This window comes from Siphateles boraxobius, unplaced genomic scaffold, assembly GCF_051911475.1.
Source record: "Siphateles boraxobius isolate OS27281-9 unplaced genomic scaffold, OSU_SipBor_1 1, whole genome shotgun sequence".
NCBI classification, from domain to species: domain Eukaryota; kingdom Metazoa; phylum Chordata; class Actinopteri; order Cypriniformes; family Leuciscidae; genus Siphateles; species Siphateles boraxobius.
The window spans coordinates 18,642,543-18,668,702 of NW_027508699.1; the positions used below are offsets into that span (position 1 = coordinate 18,642,543).

The 26,160-nt window shown below is 40.6% G+C and overlaps 1 protein-coding gene across 2 annotated transcripts in view; it reads left to right on the forward strand.

The window, feature by feature from the left end:
• The window catches only part of chd7 (chromodomain helicase DNA binding protein 7), a 78,261-nt gene that overhangs the window by 23,704 nt on the left and 28,397 nt on the right, over positions 1-26,160 (forward strand). For both annotated transcript variants that reach the window (XM_077226678.1, XM_077226687.1), the window contains exons 2-4: positions 8,212-10,199; positions 21,000-21,397; positions 25,790-25,925. In XM_077226678.1, coding sequence (XP_077082793.1) covers positions 8,388-10,199; positions 21,000-21,397; positions 25,790-25,925 — 2,346 coding nt within the window. In that variant the 5' untranslated portion in view covers positions 8,212-8,387. The remainder of the gene's footprint in view (positions 1-8,211; positions 10,200-20,999; positions 21,398-25,789; positions 25,926-26,160) is intronic.

Here is a 26,160-nt window from a genome sequence, read left to right on the forward strand (position 1 = left end):
AAGCATAACTTTAAGTTTATTTAGTGTACTTTTGTGTACTAAATTGGACCAACTTCAAGTATACTTAGTATACTTTAATCAAGCATGTAATTAGTCCCTACACAGGCATATACTTAGTGATGTTAAAGTGTACTTTAATGCACTTGCCCACGAGGCTAAGACGAATAAAAAACGTAGCTATACTTTGTACAAAGTACTATTGAATATTATAATGTATTTTGAAAGTGTACTTTCAATTATTCGTTACAATGATCATTTCGAAGTGAACTCCGCGAGCGACACTGCGCGAATGAGACCTAGTGTGTCCGAGAGCGCACTCGACAGTGCGAGAGAGAGACCGAGTGTGACTGATATTTAAACTTATATAAACTAATATAATTTATTTTCCTGGACAATTTAAAGCTCATAACCATTAATATTCTGTTGTTACCTCGAGTGCAGTGTTTGCGTCATGCAGTATTTGTCCTGAAAAGTAGTAGGCTAAATGTGATGTTTGTTACCTCAATAAATTTAAAGTCATTCCTGTTTTATTTGTGTATCCTACATTTTTAGTCATTAACATTAAAAGCACACTCTTTTTACGACTAAAATAACAGTAAAGGGTAAAAAAAACTTAATTCTCAAATTAAAATGGAAAAAAGGAATTTGCAAAAATTAAAACTGAATTTAGGAAATGATAAAACGTAATTTATAGGGCCCTCACTATGCACTTGCACAAATGCGATCACGTAAATTTTTTACTCGTAAATTCTCAAAAATGGTCGCAGTCTAGAGTCCTGGCTACAATTTGCTAAATTTTGTATTATTTTATTACTGTTTACTTGACATTTTTTGTATGTTGTTCAACGATTTAAATAAAGCCTCCCTGTGCTGTGTTAGCTATTACAACAAAATTGCGGTAGAAAAATTATGGCAGGGCAGTTTTCCCTGTTGTATAAAAAATGGTATCGAATATCGATATTTTTCAAAGCAGGAAATTCCAGTATTGTGACAACACTCGCTCATAAATACTTCACTTGTTTCATTACTGGATTAATCAACATTTCTGAACGAATCTCTTGAATTAATGATTCAATGACAGATACATTAAGCCTAATTAACTTGTCTCACCCAGGGTCCGAAATTAACTTTTTGGCTCACCTGCCACGGGGACTGGTAGATGAAAAAATCCACCAGCCAAGCATATTTTTTACTGGCCAAAATAATAAACAGATTTTTTGTGTCACATATATAGATTCATTTCAGTACATTTAATTGAGATAAGGTATTATTTTGAATGAATAAGAGTACATAAAACTCAAAACAGAGCAACAAATAGTAAGACATGGAAGATGTGAGCATGGAACTAGTGCTCATAACAGTACATTTGAAGGTTTTGTAACACTTTACCGAAAGTAAAACATTTTACCTATTAATAATATCAGTTAAACGGTTTAAAAGTAAGAAAAAAATTATATCTATATATATGTATTTTTTTAGCTTTTTTGTTTGTTTGCTGCATGGTTAAAAAAAACAGTATATAGCCTATATTTGTTAAATAACGGGGCGCGTCGACACGCGCAACCACATGCCTAAAGACATATTTCAATGAGCAAGCACAATGAAGTGAGTGAAAAGAAGTAGCTACTGTGGGACCATTTCGACAGAAAGAGCGACGAAGTTACTTGCTAAATATACGCGGTATTAAAATAAAGCAGTAGGCCTAGTGTAAGTACAGTGCAATATCACTGGCGAAGTAAACATCCACAAGCAAATGAAAGGCGCTTCCCGAAGTTGGCCACTCTAGTTATCTCTGTATTCCTGGGACATCTGTGCCATCGGAGACCCAGACTCACCCCACATCATGTTGACATGTTACTTTTTTTAAAGTGACAAGCTGTGGATTGAGGTAGGTCTGCTATTTTTATTTGACGAAAAAAACGTAGTCTGATGAAAAAAAAGCAGTTTTTTTCAAAGCGCACACACGCAAGGTCTCTCGCTCTCTCCCTCTGGGTGTGCGCGCTACACAGTTTGTATTAGCGTGCACAGTATGTGCACGCTCTTTCTAGCTCGCTCTTGATTCCGGGAGATTTGATGTAATTTGCGGGCATCAGGGAGCCGCTATCAATATGCGGGAGACTAGGGATATCTGGAACATTCACCCGCCAGTGTGGCGGATATCCTTTTGAGATTTACTCGCCAAACGGAAAATCTACCCGCATTTGGCGCTTGGCGGGTGTTAATTTCGGACCCTGGTCTCACCTAATGATGTAATGAATACAATCGCATTTAAACGTCAAGTTACTTTAAAAAGATGGTTTGCTCTATTTTGTTTGCATCCGTAGGCATCAGCATAGACGTCATTGATCAACTATACACTTTTATAGTTTTTACTTCTGTGATTAAATTGTATATTTGTAACAGTTGGCCTCTTTAGCCGCTTTTCCACCATCAGACTGAACGTGTCTAAGAATGGTAAGGAACTGTTCCACTTGAGCCTGGTACGGCACAGTTGACTAACGGTGCTGGTAGAATGCAAGCGTGCTATTTGAGCGACATGAACAAATTAATAATAAAATTAAAAGATATCCGATCATTTTCTTTTAACACGGTTGCTATTTACATCTCATTGTCTGTAAACTCTTGCGTTACTAAGTCAACGACTGTCGCTTTTGTATTACATTCTAAAGAGCTCCGTTATCAGCCTCACAGTGTAAAATTAAACCATATTCTTACCGGCTGGCCCGGCACGGAATGTAACGATTAAGCAAAGAGAACAGTTTTTATTGTATCTTGCTCTGAGACAGATGTAAGCACGTGTAAATATCCTTCAAACAAGCCTCGACAAGTCCGGGACAAGTGGATTTTTTTGAAAGGACAAGTAAAAGAGAATTTTACCCTACCGAACAAGTAGCCTGATTAGAACACAAATAACTAGGAAATCACTAAAACAAGAGAATGATTCAGATTTTATTACAGTTGATTCTGATTTTATTACTGTTGAGGCTTGTGCAGCCTCTCGATGTGAAATGAAACAAATGAGCACAGCTCACACAAAAGTGAGCTATAATTTTTAACATATGATATAGTTAAGCAACCTCACACGACGAGTGCTGTTTTCCTGAATACCATCATGATGAAAAATGTGACATTGATTTCATACAACAGTTCAATAAAGAGTTAAAATTAAGTCACTTACATGTTAGATGCAATATTGATTCTTTGTTGTTTCAGCAGCAAAAATAGCTCCAAACAAAGATCATCGCAGAACCATCGCGCATCTTGCAGCAACACTCAACCGTGTTTTCATTACTGATAGGGTTGCAAAGGGGCGGAAAATTTCCGTAAAGTTTCCGGTAAATTTCCATGAAGTTAAGCTGTGGAATTTTGGAAATATTCCATATTAGAAACTTTCCATGGGAATTAATGGGGAATTCATTGTAATGTAATCATTGTATCATATCCAAGCATAAATATAAACAGAAGTCATAAGAAAACATCCATGCAAAATGTTTTCAACAGATATTTCAACAGATTTATTACTTTCATGTATTTCGGGAGAAACTGATGAATTCACGCGCTGTAATAACTTAAATCCAACAGACAGGAATCTCTGAACTGCGGCCCAAACACGGCTGCCATCTCACGTTACAGATCAAGATAACTTAAGAAGGTTTTTTAAACTACAAAACAAACTCACTTACACATATTTAAGAATCAGAATAGAAGATAGTTTATGACATGGTAAGCAAGTTTGTTAATATTTAGAAATAAAAGCGCTGCTGTCGGCTAAACGTCGTGATGATATCGTCCATCGGCCCAACCCTAGTAAGAATACTAATGCAATGGCATGAACGGATACATAAATAGTAAGGCTAGCTAAACAACTGGAATGATCTTGAAAACATATTGCAGGAGGCAAAGAAAAACAGCCACATGAGGTAGCTAGCATCTGCCTTATGTGGTAAATAAAGTTATGCTAGCTTATTTAGCATCTAACTCAACAGCATTGCTACTAGATGAATACATTTGTATGTGATAATTGCAATTTAAACTTTTAATACATATTTCCCCATAATATCAAAACTTACTTCACTTTTAGTCCACAGGCTCAAATGTGTGCCTTCAATAGTCTTGTGCTTTGGGCTTCTTTACATGTGATATAAGCATGCACAGTGCCAGTAGGGGATCTAGTCTCAATAGCCATGCAGTAAGCAGTGTTCTATGTGCATGTGATTGAGGAATGGCATGGATATTCAAGTGTATTTGAATGGAATCTGTTTGTTTTAGTCAAGATTATGCTAAAATATGCTTTCCTCAACTATATTTAAGTTCCCTTTGAAGAGCCAACCCTCAACTTTGGAAAATCCCACTTTATTCCCATAAATTCCTGTTAATTCCCTTAAATTCCCATTAATTCCCATGGAAAGTTTCCATCTTTGAAAATTCCCACAATTTTGCAACCCTAATTACTGAATGATTCAGCATTTTGAATAAATCAGTTGAGTCAAAGATTCAATGACCCATTCATAAGCATCTGTCTCATTCTGAGACAGTTGCTTATGAATGGCTCATTGAATCTTTGTTTAGTGTTACGTTTAAAAGTATCGTTCTTTCCAATGTTGCTTATTTGTCCATTTAAAACAATCTCATAACATTTTTTTAAAGCAATTGTACATTTTCAGTGTAAATGATTTAATGTGATCAGGCCTACCTAGGGTAACAGCCCTATAGTGTCTTATTATTCAAAATAATTGAATTTATTGATCAAATTTAGGAATTTAAATGAACGATGAAGCATAATTTTTTTTAAGATTAGTGGGGGGGGGTACCCTTTCAAGGTGCAGATGTTACATTATGCACATTTAAATATCAAAGCTGATTGAACACTGATGATAATATTGCTTCAGAATAAATTATTGCTTCAGAATAAATTCTATTTACAACACACACAAAAAAAAAAAATTCCGCACTAACAATTTTTTTATACGGACAAGTAAATGACATTTACTTGTCGAGCCCTGCTTCAAATATATTTAATTGCTCTTTTTGTAACATGTATACTTGAATACAGATAAACACTAGCTTGACGAAGCAAAAAGCAGCTGTACTTTGAATAAAACTGCTCACCTAAATTGGCTCATTGTCAGAAATGGACTGAAAAGTATAAACTGACCAGCAGATCACATGATCAGCACAGTGTCTTGAGTTTTGCTATGCCAGCACGAGTAGCTAATTCTCAATGAGGGGTTGGCAATTGTGGTGATAACTTACCCGTGAGTGGACCTTTATTCATATTTATTATGCATCTGTAGTCTCACACTAACCACACTTTTCATGTGCTCTAGGCTTTTTGCCTTATGCAGTAACTTGAGCTATGAATCACTGGTAATGTTAAAGGTGGATGTTGTAATGTTACTTAATATTTGTTACTTCCCAGTACATTCATTCTTTTTGACATTGAATTACATTTGTACACATTTTAAATGAATTATGACTCTTGAATGGTCGGCCGGGCATGGTGCAAACAAATCAAAAAGGCCTTGTTGCTTGTAAAGTGGTCAAAACTGTTTGATTTTATAGATTGGCTACGTTCTGGTATCTCTTTCAGTAATTTGGACACATTTTCCTTTTCCTAAGCCTCTTGATTCTTTTCAGGATCAGAAATGGAAAATTATTTTATTTTTAAACACAAATCCGCATGTTTTTTTTGGCGTCCACTAGTGAAACTGTGGCCTTGTGGCTTTTATTTTAGAGAATATTAATATTGTAGACAGTTTAAATAAGTGTTTGTCTTAGCAAGGTCATTTTAGCAACATTAGGTATGTTCATGGTTGTGAATGGCTGCATACTCCGGTCAGGGGCAAGCCTGGCCCGCCCACTCGCTGCAGTTACGTTATGAGTTAAGTGTGTACGTCATAGTGCTCTTGCTCTATGGCCTGTGTGCTCCTCCTGAGGGGTGTGGCACTTCAGAAGGAGCTGCTCTGGCACTCTGCCACATCTGTCACTCTCCAAAGAGAATTGGGTGAACGGTCAGCCTGCTGGCTTAGATGCCAAATCTGATCATAGGGATTCAAATTTGCGGCTTTTAGCATTGCTCTGTAGGATCTCCCACCCTCCCCCACCCAGTGCAGCAAGAGTAGCGAAGTACTCTGGTAAATAGGGACTGATTTATGGCTGTGGTGTTGAGACTCCTCTTCCTGCTCTTAAATAGAGTTGTGAGGAGATTAAAGCTGTGGTGCTGTCACCCACAGGCATCTCTCATCCTGCCAATCACTCCTATTAAGGTTAGCTTAAGGTTAGCTGTGGTCATAATTGTTAAAGGGTACGTTCGGTGTTTTACAAGTAAAGCCCTATTTTAAGATCGTTTCTGATGAAATCGAACGGTTAAGATTAAAATTTGGACACGTGCTGCTGTCCCGAGAATTTTAGCTTTTTGTGTTAGCACCCCCCCACCTATACAATGGCTTCATAGGGGCACTGGAACAATCATTCATATAAACGCATTAAAACTTTAGTTTACAAAGACATGAAACTCACCAAGTGGTCTGGGGTGTTCACTGATATGCTCACGCAAAAATCGCTGCAAAAGATGCTTTCCAACAGGTTTTATCGTAGTTTTTGGAAGAATGTCCGGTTGCGAGGCGTTGGAAAAATAGGTCCACAGTTTTACAAAGAATGGTAAAACACCTGTTGGAAAGCATTTTTTGCAGCGATTTTTGCGTGAGCATATCAGTGAACACCCGAGACCACTCGGTGAGTTTCACGTCTTTGTAAACTAACACAAAAACCTAAAATTCTCGGGACAGCAGCATGTGACCAAATTTTAATCTTAACCGTTCAATTTCATCAGAAACGATCTTAAAACAGGGATTTACTTGTAAAACGCCGAACTTACCCTTTAATTCTCACCATCTAAAAAATTTAAGGAGGGTTTAGTTATGTCTGCCCCAAAAAGATACCATCCTTGTCAGTTCAATGAATGGTTTGTGCCGGTCTGCTGATTTTGGTGAAGTTGTGTAGTAGTGCATCGTTTATTTTATTGTGGTTTGTAGTAGTGACTGTATACTGTAATTATTGCCTTACAGGTAGTCTTGACGGCAGCTGCCACGCTACACGACCAAATGTGAAGTTATCTTGTTTTGCTCATTTACTCCTTTGTCCCCCTGTTTATGACCAAAAAGGGTTTTTTTTTTGTCTGTCATTTGTTGCCGTAGTGATGTAGGCCTATAACAATTAACTAAAAACGATGCTGCAAATATTCTGGACATGAAACTTCACAAAGGATGTTTAAAATGCAGCAAGCTGTAGCTCGTTTTAGTGTGACTTTGATCCTTAGATTAGGCTGGTCAGAGTAGATTTTCACCAGGGCAGTTTTAACAGCCATGTGGAGAGGCCTAGAGAAAGAGGGAGATTGGGGGTTGGGTGAAAAAGGGCTGAAGGAGGAACCAAATGGGAGGAGCTTGGGATGGACAATTTTTCTTGTTGGGTAGTTGAAGTTGAGGCGATGCATTCCTTGCCACCCCCCATATGTGCATATTCACTCACTAAAATGCATATTATATACACATGGAGGTAGTTGTGGCTGAGTAGACCATCTCAGCAGGCTGCATTTTCCCTCACCCTTGCCTGGTTTGTCACAAATACATAATTCCCCCACTCATCTGATTACCTTGCAATTGGGATGAGCTGCTTAAGTACATGATGTGCACATGAATTTACACCTCGCTGATACTCAAATATTCCAGAAACGCTCTCAAATGCAGGCGGCAACAGGGCTGGTTTTAAGTCTTGGCTTCAGCAAGTGGGCCGCTTGCTTGTGTTCCTACATCTGCCTGCCTGGTCTGGCAGCTGCTGTTGTTTAACTACCACGGCTTCTGCTGCTGCCTAACTTTAAACTCCTTTGTTCTTTCCTCACCATCAACAAATTGTAAAGAATGAATGAATTTAGGCTCTGTGTGTGTGTCGGCCCTTTTGTTTGGGAGCAGAAGGAACAGAGGGTGGGGGTTGGGATCAAAGGTTGGCAAAGAGTCAGTTACAACTGATTTAACTGCACACACAGACAAAAAAACTCAGTCTCACCAGCCTTCAACTGCTCTCATATCTCTCAACAGCTGTGACTCACTGGCTGAAAATTAAATAAAGCATGGTTTAAGTGAACAAAATGGAAGAGGCTTGCTCTCACCTAGAGCCATTTGTGTTAATACTCCCTCTCTCTCTCTCCCTCTCCAGGTCCTGTAACCTGACTTTGCCTGACGCTGCGTTCTCTGAGAGAATTAAGGAAATATGGAGTGACATGCTGCAGATTAGTTAGCGGATTAGCGGCTTTGAGGACATCCACCTCTGTGTGAGCACACATTCCCTGTCCTGCTTCTGAAGCTTGGCTGCACAACAGGAGCACTGCAGCCATGGCTGACCCAGGCATGATCAACCTCTTTGGAGATGATGGGAATCTGTTCTCTGATGAGTTGGAGGGCCTGGGGGACTGTGGCTACCCCCAAGGTCAGGCAAATCCCATGAGTCAACAGATGCCCCATGAGCACCAAGGCTATGGACAGCTCCCCTCTTCTCTTCACCTCTCCTCACCTGCTGTCCCTGGACAGGCCAAGCTTGGCCACCATTTTGACCACTTTAATCAGTATGAGCAGCCCAAAATGCATCCAATGGACCAGCAGGGTGGCCGGTTGATGGGGAACGGACCAGTAAATGGCATGTCCTCCCCTCATTCCCGCTATCATGGTGCTCAGCCAAGTGCGGGAGGGACAGCAGGGCATCATGTCTACCCAGGTGCACAAGGAGATGGGCGGAGCCAATCATTCCCAGATGGTGGAAATGTGTGGGGTGCTCAAGCGATGCAGGTGCCCGAACAAACTAGACCTTCTTTCCAGCAGCAACCTCCACAAGCCTCCTCTCATCAGCATGGCCCTGCTGGACCACAAGGACACACTCACCAAATGGGCCCTTTTATTGGCCGTGGTGACTATGCCATTCAGGGCCACAACCAGACCCAAACACCTCCCAGAATGAACCACTTTCCACAAGGGCTCCCTCAGGAAGCCAATCATTTCATGGGTCACATGGGTATAACTCAGAATCCCGGCATTTCGGGGCCCCCCATGCGTCACCCGGCACAGCCTCCTCAACAGCATCAGCAACCCAATCAGCAGTTTCTCCACAGACCCGGCCAGGGTCCAGGTCATCCGGAGTCCGTCGCCAGTCATAACCCCCAGTTCCCTCAAAGCCCTTCACGGCAACAGCAGGTCATGGGTGGAAGACCCCACCAAACCATGGGATTTAACATGCACAACCAGCAAGTCCCTTCCAACACTGTAAACAGCTCAGGGCAGTACCCTCCCTATCCTTCGTATGGCAACCTTAATCAGGGATTAGCCAACACTTCAGGAATGAGTCCGAACTTGACCCTTACCACCAGCAGCAACCCTAATGCTCCTGTGACCCAGGTGCAACGCTACCCTGCCCCAACGGGGCCCCAGCGCTACCCCACATCTGGAGCTCAACAGGGACCAATGCACCAGCAGCCCATTCATGTGAACCAAATCAACACCCAGCCTATGCATCAAGCTCAAAACCAGTCTACAGCCCAGCAGAAGCTGCAGCAACAGCATCTACAGACTCCACCTCAGGGATCATACGCCTCCCCTCCTTCCATGTCGCCCATGAGGAACCTGGCCACCCCTGCAGGCACCCCACCTCCCCAGCAGGGCCGGCCACCCAGTGCTGGTTTGGGAACCGATGTTGGCAGCTACCCTGTCGTGCCACATCAATCTCAAGGCCCAATGGCTCATGCCCAGAGAGGAGCCGGCCCGATGAATGCAGCGCAGCAACATCCCCACCAACAGCTACCATCACATCCCTCGCACCCACATCCTCCTCCAACCCAGATGTATGCTGCTTTGTCACCCAATCACAGGGCCACGAGCGCTCAAGGAAGACCTCCAACAGGACTGGGTGTAAACCACACAGAGCCTCTGGGCCCGCAGGACCAGAGGATGCTTGCTCAACATGCGCAGCGCCAGCAGCTGCAGACGCCCCCATTGCCTTTCCAGCAGCAACAGCTGCAGCAGGTGCACACCCCTCCCTCTATTCCTCCATCACAGACACACCTAGGTGCACACCACCAGAACTCCCCTCCATCTCAGCAGGCATGGGCACCTCCTCGCCAGTCACCTCCACCCATGCAGAAAGTGCCTCACATGCAGGTGAGTTGTGCAAATGAAGCATGCATTCCATTGCCATTATATTCTTTTTGAAAATCCATGTTGTGCATGTGGGTGGCAGAAGGCCCGTTTGAAGGTTTCACTTTCCGGCTATGGTGCCGCCCGTGCCCCACAAGTGTAGAAATGGATTTTTACAGCTGTTTGTTTCCTCCTCACTGCATATCCTGGCCCTCCCCAAGACACAGGCGCCACAGTGCTAATCTCCTAACCCCTACCCCTACCCCTCCCCCTTCCCACTCTGAAGGGGAAATGCTCCCTTCCTGCTTGCAGCAAGCATCACTCTCCTCCCCCGTCTGCACTCCTTCCGTTCCCCCCTTGCTCGCTCTCTGTCTGCATCATCTCTCTCTATATCTCTCTCTCTCTCTCTCCCTCTCTCCCTCTCTCTCTCTCTCTCTCTCCGGTCTGCACTGTGTTTGCTTTGCCTGTCTCGGAGGACTCATGCGTGAGTTAATGGTGTACAGCAGGATGCGTCCTGTTGGGAGGGGGGAGGGGGGAGCCAGTGTCACGTGCTTCTGATGCCATTAGCTTGTTTTGCTCTGAAAGCCTCTTTCTCTAGTGACCCATTCACACACAATGGCTGCTGTTATTCCAGCGTACACATCCTGCACATAGCATTTTTGTGTCTCTTTCTCACTCATACCACCATTGACAGCCTTGGCTTGATGTCAGTGATGGTGTCTTTTTGATTGTGTGCTGATATTAAAGTTTTGTGGTTGACGTTTTAAGATCAGTCAGTATTAATTCATCCACATCACTTGTGACCTAGATGAAATTCATGTCCGGATCAAGAGTTGCCTAAAGTCATTTGATCCTAATATATATTTCTCTCTAATATGGTGTGATTTTGATTTAAACTGGGCATGAATTTTCACCCTATTTTCCTAATATATGTTACTTCTCTTAGTGTAAACGATTCATCTGTGCATAATTTTCATAAAAAATAATCAGTTTTGACTGGGGTGTGCACGAATATTAGATTTTTCGAATATTCTATCTGTGATTATTATTCGAAAAATAAAATATTCAAATTTTACTATGTTGCTTTGCTGGCCATAAATGCAGTGAATGCATGACAAACCCCAAGCACTAACTCACATTTACAATTAATTGCACTAGGTGGCGCTGTGGAGCGTGTTAGCAAGTTGTTTGTTTTTGATCACATAATGTTGTCGTCTGCTTCGCGAAGTTTGAAATTACTTGAAAATGATGAAAATGATCTTACTAGATCTTACAAAATGGAATTACTTTTGATCAAATTAATGAATGAATCTGAGTTATATCACCAAAATGAAAAATCACATGAAATCAAAACACCAGTCGAATGAGGAAAGACAGTTGTTTATCACTGCATTCATGACTGCAGGTAAGTGCAGCTGTACACTGAGTGAGCTGAGATAACTTGATGATAATGATTTTGAAACATATACTTCAAGTTTCATTTAAGGAAACAAGCTTAAAAACAGAAAACACAAAGTGCTGTTAGAAACTTCCCTTAGCACACCATTATCTGTGTCTCCGACATCTGTCAGCGTTTTCTCACTCCAGCATGTGGATACTGTTTTTTTTTTTCTCAACATAAACGTGAAACAATATAAACACGATAATCATATGTTGACTCGAGTGTATGGGTTTTGTACAATAACTGGCGCAGTTCTGCTTTATTAGGCGTTTTCGTTAACGCTGCTTAAATGCTTTTGTTTATAGTTTTTGTTTATACATAGTTTTCTTTTAGTTGAAAACATTAAACAATAGTATATATTGTAAGATTGTTGTGTATATTGCCTAATCGGAAGCTTGTTCAGAAATGGTGACAAACTTAAAAAAAAAAAACTTTAAATAAACGAATATTCGAATGTAATATTTTTGAAAAATGCCCGTCCCTAGTTTTGATCTCATAGTTCTTAATCAAAATATCATAACTTGATGCTGAAATGACAGACTTTTCTCTTATGATGCATGTCAAACCAAACATTTAGTCCACTTAAATCCTGCCCATTTCTTACAAATGACTGCAAGCTCACTACATAGAACCAAGTCCCTGCCCTACATTTTTGTTTTTTCGATAATACATTTTACACAAATGTACACAATGCGAAAGAAAAGGTGTCACCACTGTCATATCGCCTTTAAATCTCCTGTTTTTCGACCAGCTGAGACCATGTTAATTTTATTTATAGCAGGTTACCTTCTCTCATTTCTATTTCTGAAACCTACAATGGCGGTTGTAAAAAAATTTGGGTCAGGAATATAAAATGCATTCATAATCAAAGTCTTGTTTCTGTTTTGTTTCTCCTATACTTTGTCGTCCTATACTTGGTTGAAATTTTAATAAAGTGAGACAGATGTTATGTTCACTTGTTTTTTTTTTTTTTTTTGCTGAATGCTTCGTTATCAAAGATACATAGCCCCCTTTGCACTGCACTGTTCACTTCTTGCACTATTAAACCCCATTGCTTTTTTCTGATGGAATGAGGTTTGATGAGAAATAAAAGAGCATGACCTTTAAGTAGAGCAGTGCTTTATCTGAGGGAACAGACTCTTCATTGTGGATCCAGTCAAACTGGTACCAAGCGCAAGTGTTCACTGCATCACACTGGGCTTTAAGAACTAAAATAGAAGTGCAGATGGGAATGCATGCATACGATGTTTTGCCATGGCTAGGCCTGTCGTGATTAGGGGTGCGCCGATCCGATACTCAGTATCGGTATTGCTCCGATACTAGCAATATTTGCCGGATCGGGTATCGCCAGACGAGACCATCCAAATCCGATCTGATATTGTAGCCTACGAATGTTATTGTTATTGTTATACAACACAAAAGGCACAAAAACATTATAAAGCACTATAATGTTTCTGTGTACTATATTCCAAGTTTTCTGAAGCCATTACATATAGTTTAATGTGAGGTACAGATTTAAATTGTTAAATTAATCTTCACCTAAGTGCTTCCCTCCGCTGTGGCTGTCAGTCATTCTCAGCACTCAAACAGCGCGTCGCGCTCGGGTAAAACAGTCAACACGATGAAACTCTCTCCAAGATGAGTCAATGTTCCTATTATTATACTGTAGATCTGTAGATAAAGGTCTATGGTTTGCATAAAAGGACTTTAACGTGCTGGAGTTTCACATGTTACTTTCTACCGGGTGTCTGTTAGATCACAACACAACTGATCAGTGATCACAACACTGGAGTAGAGAGCGATATAATTGCTCTTCACGCGCACATTAACTGAAATTTAAAACTGTTAAAAGGCTCAAACTAATGAATAAATAAAGAAATATATGTATATCTTTCTTTTGTGCTTTGAACTCTTCAATGCGACGCGCTGCGCGCCGTGACTCCTTGTTGCTTCGAGCGCATCATTCTGAGCACGGGATGCGCATAAGGTTTCGTGCCGCTCTGAATTGGAGCCTTTCATATTACAATATTTTTGCGGAATGGCAGTTTATTGATAGCCTTAGTTCTGTCCAATCTATCATATGTTGCTGCTTCATTAAAAAGTTGCGCTTAAAATTTAAAAATAAATGTCTTTTAATTATATAGTACATATTTTGTCTGTATTGTTTTACAAAGTAAGGAAAATGTTTAAGTCAAGCTTTGATGCCTTTAACAAAAGAATAATCACAGTCTCTTCCCCACAGTGAGGCATACAGATAAAATTCATTAGGTAATTTGGCACTGTTTTTTTAATTATTATTTTAGTATTGGATCGGTATCGGCCTATACTGAGTCCCAGGTATCGGAATCGGTATCGGAGGCAAAAAAGGTGGATCGTGCCACCCCTAGTCGTGATACTTACTATATCAACTTGGCACAGAATATATGGACATGACACAACAGAGAGAGCAGACCCCGACAAGGGAACTGATCATGCGTGATTTACCTGTGTCTGTCCTTCTTCAGGTCAAGTAATAGCCTATATTTGTAAAAAACAGTTTGCCATCAGTTGTCAAAGCGATATCTTTGTCGTAATATGCTTTCAACGGTTGAGGCAACTTCCCATGATTGGCGTCAATGCTCAATACACTGAATCAATGCCATTGAATTCTGTGAAGTGAAACATCAGCTTCAACATTACCCATGTGACACGCCGTGCGACAATTGAGCCTTGTGATGTGGCACTCAAAGTTAAGTCCAGCAACTGGTTTTATTCATAAATGAATCAGTGTTTTTAAGGGTATTATGAATGATTTAATGACACTGTCATAAACATAGTCCCTTGCTGCCACCTACTGGCATACAAATGGTACTGCACTGACTAAGCCTGTCTAATGCACGCAGAGATGGCCAGTGCTGATACAGATTTGAAAATCGGAACTAACTGTTATAAATATTATAATAATATGCCGTTAATATCGCATATTCCTTCATAATGTCAGCCCTAGCCATGGCTTAAATCCAGTCATGCTCTATGTTGAAAGTAGGGATGCACCGATACCATTTTTTCCAAACCGATCCGATACCAAAAATTCTGAGTATCGACCGATACCGGTCCGATACCAGCGCAGTTTTTTTTTAAATCCAGTAGAATTTCTATAACTCTAATCACTCTTGTGTGTTAAACAATCTACTTAATATAGACAACTTCATTGAAAAGAAAAACTACAAATAAAAAAAATTATCATAACCTATGACAAAAATTCTATTTTAAACTAGATAAGTGGATAACTCGGCAGTAAAATTTAGTCTAGAAAAATCACAAGTGCAAAATAATTATATAAAATCTGAACATTTAGTGAAAAAAAACATTTAGTGGGGAACAAATAAGAGACAATAAGTGTAGTACTAAATCTGGTAAAACATTACACATTGCTCTTTGTATTGTTGTAAAATACATTCATGAAAAACAAGGTAACAAAAATCAAAAAGATAAATTTTTTTATGTAGTCTACTATAAAATTAATACATTTTTTAAATGTATTGCACAGCTGTTTAATGAGGCAGCAACATATGATAGATAGGACGGAACAAAAAAGGCTATTAATAATCTTTAATTGTGCAAAAGTATTATGATATGATTATGAAAGACTCCAATACAGTGCGGCACAAAGCGCTTATGCGCATCCCGAGCGCAGAAGGATGCACTTAAAGCAAGTCACAGCGCGCAGCTCTTCGAGTCCACATTGAAAAGTTCAAAGCACAAAGACATATCGATGCATAGTGTATTATACACTATCTATCTATGCAATATTTTATTGAGCCTTTTCTTTTAACAGTTTTAAATTTCAGTTACTCGGCGCGTGAACAATTATAGTGCTCTTCAGTGTTGTGATCTAACAGACACACGGTAGAAAGAAACATGATTAAGGTACAGCATTACAGTCCACCAAGATAGCCATTTTATGCAAAACCATAGAGCTTTATCTACAGATAACAGTAACATTGAATCATGTTTGAGAGAGTTTCATCGTTGACTGTCGTAACCGGATGCGACCCGCTGTTTGATCGCGGAATGGAGAATGACTAACAGCCGCAGCAGAGGGAAAAGTTTGCGTGATCTTGAATTTAATGACTTAAATATTCATTTCTATCTCACATTATACTGTAGAATGGATTCAAAACACTTATAATATAGTGCATGAAAACTTGATGGTGCTTTATAATGCTTTTGTGGGGCTCAACCATAACACAGAATAGTAAACGCACAATATAGGATTTGGATCGGCCTCGTCTGACCGATACCCGATCCGGCCAAGAATGGCAGTATCGGAGGCGATACTGAGTATCGGATCGGTGCATCCCTAGTAGAGAGTGAACAGCCATGTTTATGATTCCGTTATTTCCTGTTCCGCAGTTCATACAAGGTGCTAGCCTCTTGAGTCTCTCTGCTGACAGCCGTCTTGGTGGTGTCGCACTCTCTCTGGGTGTGATGCAAGCAGAGCACTACTTCCTAAATATTCAGCTTGTATAGCCAGGAAGGTACAGTTGTATGCTTGCACTTGCTGCTCTTTAATTTGCGCAAACTAAATGTTGTAAAAGGAAGTTGTGACAGAATGGGTAAAATGGCAAGTGTATAAATGTTCTAGTCTTTAAGACAGCTTTTTGATTTGTCATGTCCTAACGTGGCAGGGTTTTTTCCCGTTGTCCTTTTAAAGTTTATTACAGCCTCAAAGCTTTATAAACTCATTTGACACTTGAGATAGGAAAGCCTTTGCTATACTTTGGCATCCTCAAGCACTTTTATTGTAGGGGGTGGTTGTTGGGGGGGGGGGGGGGGGGTGGGGTGGGGGTTGTTTGGAGTAGTTAGCCGCTAGTAAGTAGCTTACAGAATCTAGGTGTTTCAATGCCATAAATTTGTAGCTCATTAGATTTGCTCTGAGCTAGAGGCAGACTGAAGTTCAGCAGCAGTAAGTAATGAATCTTGAAGATAAAGTTTAGCTAGGGTTAGGCTCCGTGTCTGGGAGCCTGCTTTTCATCAGATGAATTGGGTGTTAACTCATGGGTTCGCCCTGCAAAAAGCCTGCCGTGCTGCGCCGAAGCTCAGTGCTCCTTCAGGGAGTATTTAGCTCATCGAGTGAGCACTTTGCCAGCTAGATTAACTGACACGTCAGTCTTCCCCTCCGAGAGATGAAATCCTATATTGAACATATTGTATTCTGGACTGCTGCTGTCAAATTAGAAATGCAGAGAGCGCATGCGGTAGGCCTATTGTCATTCATGCAATTGATTATTGGGGAGGCTTGGCAGGAGGAGAGACATTTATCCGTTAAAGTGCCAGCAGAACACTCGCTGTTCCAGCTGCTCTAATGACCACCATTGGACTGGGTGTTGGTGCATTTTCTGTGACCTTGCCACTGTTTGGCATGCACTGTGCACCCTTATATCTCCTGCCGTTGTTTACAGGAAATATGTATTTCATCACCACAATGATGTGGTTTACAAAGTCTTTTGTTTTAAAGCGAAGTGCATGGTAAGTAATACTCTAGACTAGAATCAACACATGGCTTAAAAAGAATACACCGTTTCCATCCTGGCAAATCAGGAAGATTATTTTCACCAGGGCAATTTTTTTGTAGTATATTGCATTATATTTGCTGATGTTTAATGCTGAGGCATTTATGAAGTATAGATATAATTTATTAGTGTCATAATGCCTCAGTCCCATCTGCTGCAGGGACTCTGAGGAACTGGACGCTTAGCGCAGCTGCCAACATGTTTCCTGTCAGCCTTCTTTGCAATGAATGGAGAGTGGAACGGAGATAACTGCAAGGAGAAAGGCAAAACCATTGCTGCATTGATTTTGCTGAGCTACAACTAGCACTGGCACTAATGGGAGCAATAGGAATCAGATTAAGTAACATGGCATGATGTAGGGCTGCACGATTAATCGAAATTAAACTGAAATCGCGATTTGGCTTAGTACGATTTACGAAATCGCAAAGGCTGCAGTTTTTTTAATTTTTATATATGTACTGCGTTAGTGATTAGTAGTAACTGCTGGACCATCTCTGAAAGCACTGCAAGTTTGAGTTGCTTATAGTGTGCATTTGCATATCATAACGTGCAAAGCAGCATGCTTCAAATGTTTTCCCAAACTTGTAATGCATAGGCCTGAACATGTTGTCCAACAAAAGGCAACATTTTAATAGTTTTTACTCAGTCGAGTCTCTGAAATAACTTACTTTTGTGAGCTGATGTGGCTTATCATGGGCAGACAATATATTACTTTATAGTATTCTTTATAATATTCTATTCTGATTAGCATTGCATTAAAATACTTAAAGTTGGGGTATGTGATTCTCTTTTTTTTGTCCATTTTTTTTTCAAAATAACTTGAAATCCTATTCCTTACCCACTTACAGCCACTGAGTTAGAAGCTCTGAAATGAAAATTAAGCAATTTAATCATCTGTGGAGCGGGCAGGACTCAAACTCCAGCCAATCATTTCCAAGACTACCTGGAATCATTGGACAGGAAGTTCGTCAATCAAACGGTCGTACCACACCCCCACCCCCAGCGAGTGCCCCCCTTCGTGCGCATACTTCAAAGCTCGTGACGCATGCGCATCTCGTCAGTAAAGCCGGTTCCATGATTGGTAGTAAATCGTCATTACAATCTCTCGCGCATCTGAGTTTTCGCTCGTGCATGATTGCGTGTCCATGTTCTTCGAATGGGTGGAGTCAGAGCCAGCGTAGGAGGAAAGAAGGTAGGACCATTTGAATTGTGTATTTTCAAAATCTGCCGGTCGTTTTCCAAATCACATACCCCACCTTTAATTCTTATGAAAATACCAGAGAAGCCTTGAAGAACACAGAAAAAAACAATTGTCACAGTCGTGTTTATTGTCTTCATGTTTAATCATGAAGTGGATGCACCCCCAGTGAATGCATAAGAGGCTCATATTTAATATTAAAGACATGGACTCAATTTTTGTCAGGAGGCATGCTAAATCAAAAATGAAGAAATTGGCTCAGATTTCTATCATAATATTTTATAGTTCAAGCTAGGGAGTTGCCAGGTCTGCAGTTTTTCCCTATTCTAAACATTTGTAGCATGCCTCTCATCCAATAATCCCAAATAGCTCTGTGCTTTGTTTCTTCTAAAAAGAAAGTCACCTTTCAAATCCTGTCCCATTTTATCATGAAACTATGAATGGCGTTTTGACATGCTTAAATGTGACGTGACAAATCGCTGTTATGCCTTTAATACGAATCTAGAAAAACCTGCATGAATATCAGAAGGTATGTTCAAAGATACAGTCCAACTTTAGGGGTGGGCTGATCGACCCCGAAGTATCGATACTGACGTGGTATCGAAAAGGATCGATCCTCACATAAAAATATCAATCCAAATGTGTTTTAACAGAGCATTCCCTGCTGGTGTTTCACTGAATTCGCTCAGTGTGTTTGGGAAACGAAGCCCTGAACATTGCTTAGATGACAGAGAAACAATATGAAACCATTTTCAACATTGATAATAATAAGAAATGTTTATTGAGCAGCAAATCAGCATATTAAAATGATTTCTGAAGGATTACGAAGACTGGAGTAATGATGCTGAAAATTCTGCTTTAATCACAGGAATAAATTACAGTTTACTATAACATAGAAAACAGAAACAGTTTTTACTGTATTTTGATCAAATAAATGCTGCAGAAGAGAATTAATAATAATAATAATTTTTCCATAATTTGGTGTAATGGAAATCGGGTTAGTTTGATAAATGTCACTGACTAATTACAGGCCAGTTGAGCGCACAAATCATAACAATATTTTAGTGGTCATGAAACTGTATTCAGATTTAACATGTTAATGATGCATTCACCTCATAAATCATGACACTGCTTTAGAACAGGAAAGTAAATGTAAGTTCAAGAGAGCATCCTTTTATTTAAAATTAAAAAAATATAAATCAATATCGGCGAGACTGGCCCTGTATTTACTTGGTATCAGACCGCTACCAAATTTTGCAGTATCGCCCACACCTAGTACAACTTGCATAAATCTGTCTCATGTAATCAGGGTCTGAAATTAACTTTTTGGCTCACCTGCCACTGGGACTGGTAGATTAAAAAATTCAAGCATATTTTTTACCGGCCAAAATAATAAACAGCCTTTTTGTCACATATACATTCATACCTACATTTATTCATTCAACATAATACCTTATCTCAATTAAGAGTACATAGTTGAATGAATAAGAGTACATAGAAGTCAAAACAGATCAACAAATAGTAGTAAGACATGGAAGATGTGAGCATGGAACTAATGCTCATAACAGTACATTTGATGGTTTTGTAAAACTATCAGATACTTGACTGAAAGTTAAAAAAAATTACCTATTAATACTATCAGTTAAACGGTTTAAAAGTAAAAAAATATATATATTTTTTAGCTTTTTTGTTTGTTTGCTGAATGGTTAAAAAAAATCCATATATAGCCTATATTTGTTAAACCACACGCGCCTAAAGACATATTTCGCTGAGCAAGCAAAATGAAGAAAGCGAAAAGTAGCTACTGTGTGGGACCATTTCAACAGAAAGGGCGACGCAGTTACTTGCAAAATATGCTACGCGGTATTAAAATACAGCAGTAGGCCTATTCCCGGGACATCTGTGCCATCGGAGACCCAGACTAACCCCACATCATGTAGACATGTTATCTTTAAGTAAAAACTAGACAAGCTGTGGATTGAGGTAGGCCTGCTATTTTTATTTGACCAAAAAAAGTAACGTTAGTCTGATGAAAAAGCAAATTTTTCAAAGCTTCAAACTGATTCAGTGTTTTCTTTTTGTCATCTTAATTTGTTAATTATTTAAGTTAAAAAATAAATAATGCCTAAAAACTAGAAAAATAGGGTCTATTTTAGGTGTGAAGGTTCACACACGCTTCTTGAGGCACACACGTACACACGCAAGCTCTCGCTCTCTCCCTCTCTACCGTGCGCGCACTGTTTGGTGCACAGTTAGCCTATATGCGAGCTTGTTCTCGCTACCTCTAGATTCCGGGAGATTTGAACTAATTTGCAGGCATCAGGGAGCCGGTATCAATATGCGGGATATCGCATATTGATATCAATATCAAGACTTGGGATGTCTGGAACATTCACCCGCCAGTGTGGCGGATAGCTTATACAGTATTGTATAAGACAATACTGTAGACAATGTTGGTGCTTCTCTCATACAGTAGTCAACATTTGAAGTGGATCAAAGTTAAAGTTGTCCTAAGACAAGAACTGGTATTGTTTAAATATATAATTACCCTAATTCTGTGTTCTGCTTTGATTTATATTTCTTCCTCCTTGGTACTAAACAGATCTCCTGTTTCTCTCCCCCGTAAACAGCATTCTCCATCAGACCCTTCCCTGGAGATAACATCCAGTAAGGCACCTGTCTCGGGCCCAAACCTCCAACCAGCCAGCTGTGACATGCAGCAGACGGAGAGCGAGCTCAAGCCAAAAAAGAAGAAAAAGAAGAAAGCCAAGGTAAGTGACGGCCAGGAGGGTAACGACATCAGTGGAGAGGCAGCTGCTCTGATTAACAAGGGAGACAGTCTTATGACTCCCGTGGAACAGTCTGCCGTTGAAAAGAAGAGCAAAAAGAAGCCAAAGGAGAAGGAGCCCAAGGAACCGAAAGACCCCAAGACTCCCAAAACCCCGAAGACTCCCAAGACACCCAAAGAACCGAAGGAGAAAAAAGTGAAGACTGCCACCCCGAAGCTTAAAAGCTCCAAAAAGCCCAGGTATGTGAAATTTGAGTTACCTGTAGCCTTCACCTTGCCTTTAAAAAAAAACTGTTATATAATCTAAATGTACCCCATTGTTAAATGTGATATCTACATCTTTATTGTATGCGTTTACCCGTACATGTGGATGGTGTCAAAAAGCCTCATATAATCATCTGGTTCATTGAACTGTAGATATGTTAACTATAATTTGTTTTCTATGACTATTACAAGCTGATGGTGCTATATCAGAGTTTAATCAGTTCAGAAGTATCAGGGGTGGTGTTCTGTTTATTTACACTTTGGAGCCACAAGGAACTTGATATTGTCTATAGATTAAAATACTTCAGCTTTTTTCCTTTGAACTACATGCGCTAAACCACAAACTTGATGCCTTTTTGATAAACCCTCCCTAATTACCTTAGCTTCATTCGGAGGTCTGTGAAGGGTTACTATCATCTTTGCTGGTCATTTGTTCTGCCAAGAGTTTGTTATACATGTTAATAACCACTGCCTAAAACATCATACTATCATGAATATCCATCGTAAATCTGTCTCTCTTCTGGATACAGTTAACAATCATGGTGCTCACTGCTCATCACATTTTAAATGATGCCACATTCTTTTTTTTCTTTTGACACCCCACATTTCCATCCCCCTCAAAAAAGAAAAAGAAAATGCTTCCATCCCAAATATGCAGAGCTGCAAGGTTATATGGCCATTTTTTTTTCTTCTAGCTGAGGTAGTAACATGATCTGGCTGAGGAATGTGTCAGCCTTCCCTCTTAACCACCTCCTCCCCTCGCCTATCCAAAGCCCGTCACTCCACCGCCACATCCCTTTCATCCAGAGGAAAAGGGCTGGCCCAAAGCAAACGCATCTGCAGCACAGTGCCAGAGCAGTAGGTCATCTGAAGGGGGAGGAGGGAGGAAAGTGTGTGTGTTTGTGAAAAAGGAAAAGGGGAGGGGGAATGTCTCCATTCAAAATGGCACCTAATGCTAGTTAGTCCACAATGCTGTCTCATTAATCATGCCGGCCTGAATTTGACCAAATCTGCTACAGTCTTGGTTGTGTGGCACTGGTGAGTCCCTGTGGATAGTTTTTAAACTGTGGCCCCATTTCTCAAAAAGTGGGCATATAGCACATCTTACATTTGTTGAGAGTATTTCATTCATTTCCCTTCCCCCATCTCCATTTTTTGTTGCCTGTCTTATCAGGTCTTTTAATGTTTTCCTTGTTTAGTTACTAGTTTTGAGCATGCAAGTGGAGTACAAGAAACTAACTTGGACATTAAAAGTCTTGGCCTTGTATCTGTTAGTGTTATTATCTGACAAAGAAAGTACAACTATAAATAGTCATTCTCAGGCCGCACCCAGAATAAAATGTGAGCGTCTGTGTACCCAGGTTTGTTTTCCATATACACACACACCAATCAAACACTTCAGAAAGGTCCCTCCTCATTTCTGCATTGCATGTGGCTCTTTCCCCCCACGAGAAGACTGTTTTGCATTGCAAATACACACCTCTCACCTTCAATTTATTTGCAGATTCCCAAGCAACTACTGCAAAGCCCCCATTTTAGTTGGGGGGGGGGGGGGGTGGGTTCTAACTGCATAACCACCTAACCTGGGTGGGCAGTTCCGTCGGCCCTTTGATTTTTCATCTCATGTTCAAAGCAGAGTTTCTTTTTTTTTCTTTTTTTTTCTCGCATATTATCTTAGCTACATCCTGTGTGCTCGCATACGAAAACCACAACAGTCGTGGTTGCATAGGAAGTGCTGCAATGTGTGTACTCAAAGCTCTTCGCTTGCGGGACCAGCATGCCTGTTTTCTCGCGAGTCTGACTATGTCAGCCTGCCTGCTTATTTGTCCTCAAACAAGTGCTCCACATTGTCATCCCTCCAAGCTCCAGTGGGGAAAAAACTTGAATTCTGTGACTGAACCTCAAAGAAAAAGTGCAGAGAAGGTGAATGGCACAACAGAAGGAAAGGACCAAGCATCCAACTTTGTCCTTTCAGTTTATTTTATCTTTTAAGACTGGCAGGCCCGTCCCACCAGAGCTTGGGAGTTTTCAGTTCCTATGAATTCTTGGGTTTGCTGCTTTGGTGATCAGACAGGCCACTGCTTCAAAATAGCGAGCGAGTGAGGCAGTGCGGTGAATGGATTAGAGAAGTGTGCCAAATGATAAATGCGCAGCCTCTGGGGGGGACAAGCAAGAGTGAAGACTCCCATCAAAGCCTCCCTCATTTAAAACAAAGAGCCAGCCCCCACTCTATGCATTTTTTAATTCTACGCCTTTTTTAAGAAGGCTCAAAAAGTAGCTTGAATGGTCTATTGGCAATTTAACTACCTTATGATGTATGTTGCCTTGTTTTTGCAGAGGTACAACAAAACGCAAGCCTGAGTAATCAGTGTTTTGTTTTGTGCACAGTTGCACTCTTAGTAATAAACCAGCCTACTCGATGCCGCGGAATTGAATGGCTTCACAGCACGGGTGACCTTGCTCTGAGAGCACAAGACACGAAACTGTTGCTTCCCCCCAACTCTCTTCCTGTGTTTCTCCTCGACTGGGCCCCAACACTTTCACACGCTCTTGCCTGCGTACACTGTCCTTTTCCACCTATTATCACACACTCGCAATCCTTCTGCCGAGTCTCATTCTAGCCCTCCCTATCTTTCCTCTCATTCCACTGCACAGTTTGTGTTCCTTCTCTCACATATCTCAACTCACCCACTCACATCCTCTTTCCACACGTTCTCCCTCACAGTCCGGCACTCTCAGGCATTTCCCTTTCCCTAATTCAGACACGTTTTAGCGTGATTTTAATTGCACCTCCTCCATTGATTCAACTTGGTAGCTCTTTGACTAACAGGGCATGTTTGGGTCCTTTTTTTTTAAGTGACCTTGTTTTGTCTGGTGATTCCAAATTAGCTTGCTTGCTTTGAAGGACACAGATGCCCGTTTTTATTTGCAGTTGTTAACTTGTCGTAGTATGTTCGCTCTCTGCGTTTTTATCTCCTTGTTTATGTACGTGTGTTTACGTTTGCGCCTGTGCGACACTGCAAAAGAGCTGTTGAGGGTAAACAGTTATGTGTGCGTGAGAGCAGCTGCTGTTAGAGAGAGGACCGTGCGGGGGTCCAGCTGAAGATGAGTCATCTCACTGGCGACGGCAGGTGTCCCATTAACCCCCTGGCCCTCTCTCCTCCTGAGTGTCAGCTCTAGAGCTCATATAAACCTGCAGCAGGGCCTGCATCCTCCCCCTACTAATGCCAATTAGCCCCTCTCTCTCTACCCGTTCATCTCAAAGACTACACTCGCCATGGCCCACCTCGCTGTCCCGTTCAACTGGATCTTCAGTGTATGTCCTATAGCAGCTCTTTGCCTTTAATGGTTCATAAAGGTCAGCCATCGAAAAGAAGCCTGTCATCCCTCCTGCTAAACTGAGTGTTCTTCCTGCCCTCATGGCTTTTTTTCCTCCTGTCCCTTTTTTTCTTCCTTTTGTATGTGCCTTTTTTTCTCCTTATTTCTTGCTGTGTGTGCTGAGCAGTGACAGTATGAAACCCAAAGCCACAGAGCGGTGCAGGTGCTTGAGGAGTGTTGGAGAGAGAGACTCTAACTGAGGCAAGCAGATGGCTTTAGCCAGTGGCGTCCAGCCAGAGGAACAGGTGCGGGTCACGTGACCGCCGGTTACCAGGGCGATTTGATTGCTCTTGTCGTGCGAATGAAAAGAGAGAGGGGGCCCCAGAGCGAGAGAGCGCAAGAGCCTCTAGGGCATTGTGTAATCTGTGGCAGGGAAGAGAGTATGACTGTAAACTGGAAGTGGATTTAACTAGTTCTTGTCTTTCCGCTCTCATTCATTCTGTTTCTGAAACTGAACTTAGGAGGGAAAGGTTCTTAAAGCATTATCCTTTTTTTAACCTGGTCTGTCTGGGTAACCGAAGGTACAAATGAAAAGAACTAAAGAAAAAAATACAAGAACTGTGGGCAGCCGGAGTTCACATGACATTGTAATAGCAGTGTGTGATGTTAAACTCCATATAAAACTTCTTTAAACTGCAATTTTCAAATTATTGTACAATTATACATGTCGTTTATTCTGTAATTGTACATCTCATCTTAATTGAAACTACTTTTAAACATTTATTTGTCCATTTACTATTTAATTAAACATTTATTTGTCCATTTACTATTTAATTGAACTGTTGAAGTTAAAAGCTGGTTTAAAAATAAAAACAAAATTATATATAAAGCATTAAACTTAAACTTTCTGGGACTGGTATGAACAGTTGTTTTTTTATTGTTGTTTTTTTACTAAAACTTCTCAGCATGATGGTTTGACTTTGACCCAGACAAATCTGTGGTTTATTGGTGTGACTGTTATATTAACCAAACGTCCCTGTTCACCCACAGTGCAAAAAAATCTGACTTCGAGTCCAGTAACAGCACCAAGAAAGAAGCGAAGCGCAAGAGAGAGCCCTCAGTTACATCTGATGTGGAGAAAACACCGCCACATTCACCAGAGGAGGAGGAAGATGATGGCGTTCAGGTAAACATCATTAAAGTTTTCACTTTGGCTAATACAATTTTTTAAAGTTCTTATTGTCTCTAAAAAAAAAAAAGTTTAAATGCCGCCTTTGCTAGTGGTTGATATGGGTTTTTCTCTGACTAAAACCGATACCTAAAGATTGACAAGATAATGCTGACAAAAGGGCACCTTTATCCTACTTAATACAAGTGACACCACATCATCATACACAAACATGGTCTCAGCTGTTTTTATT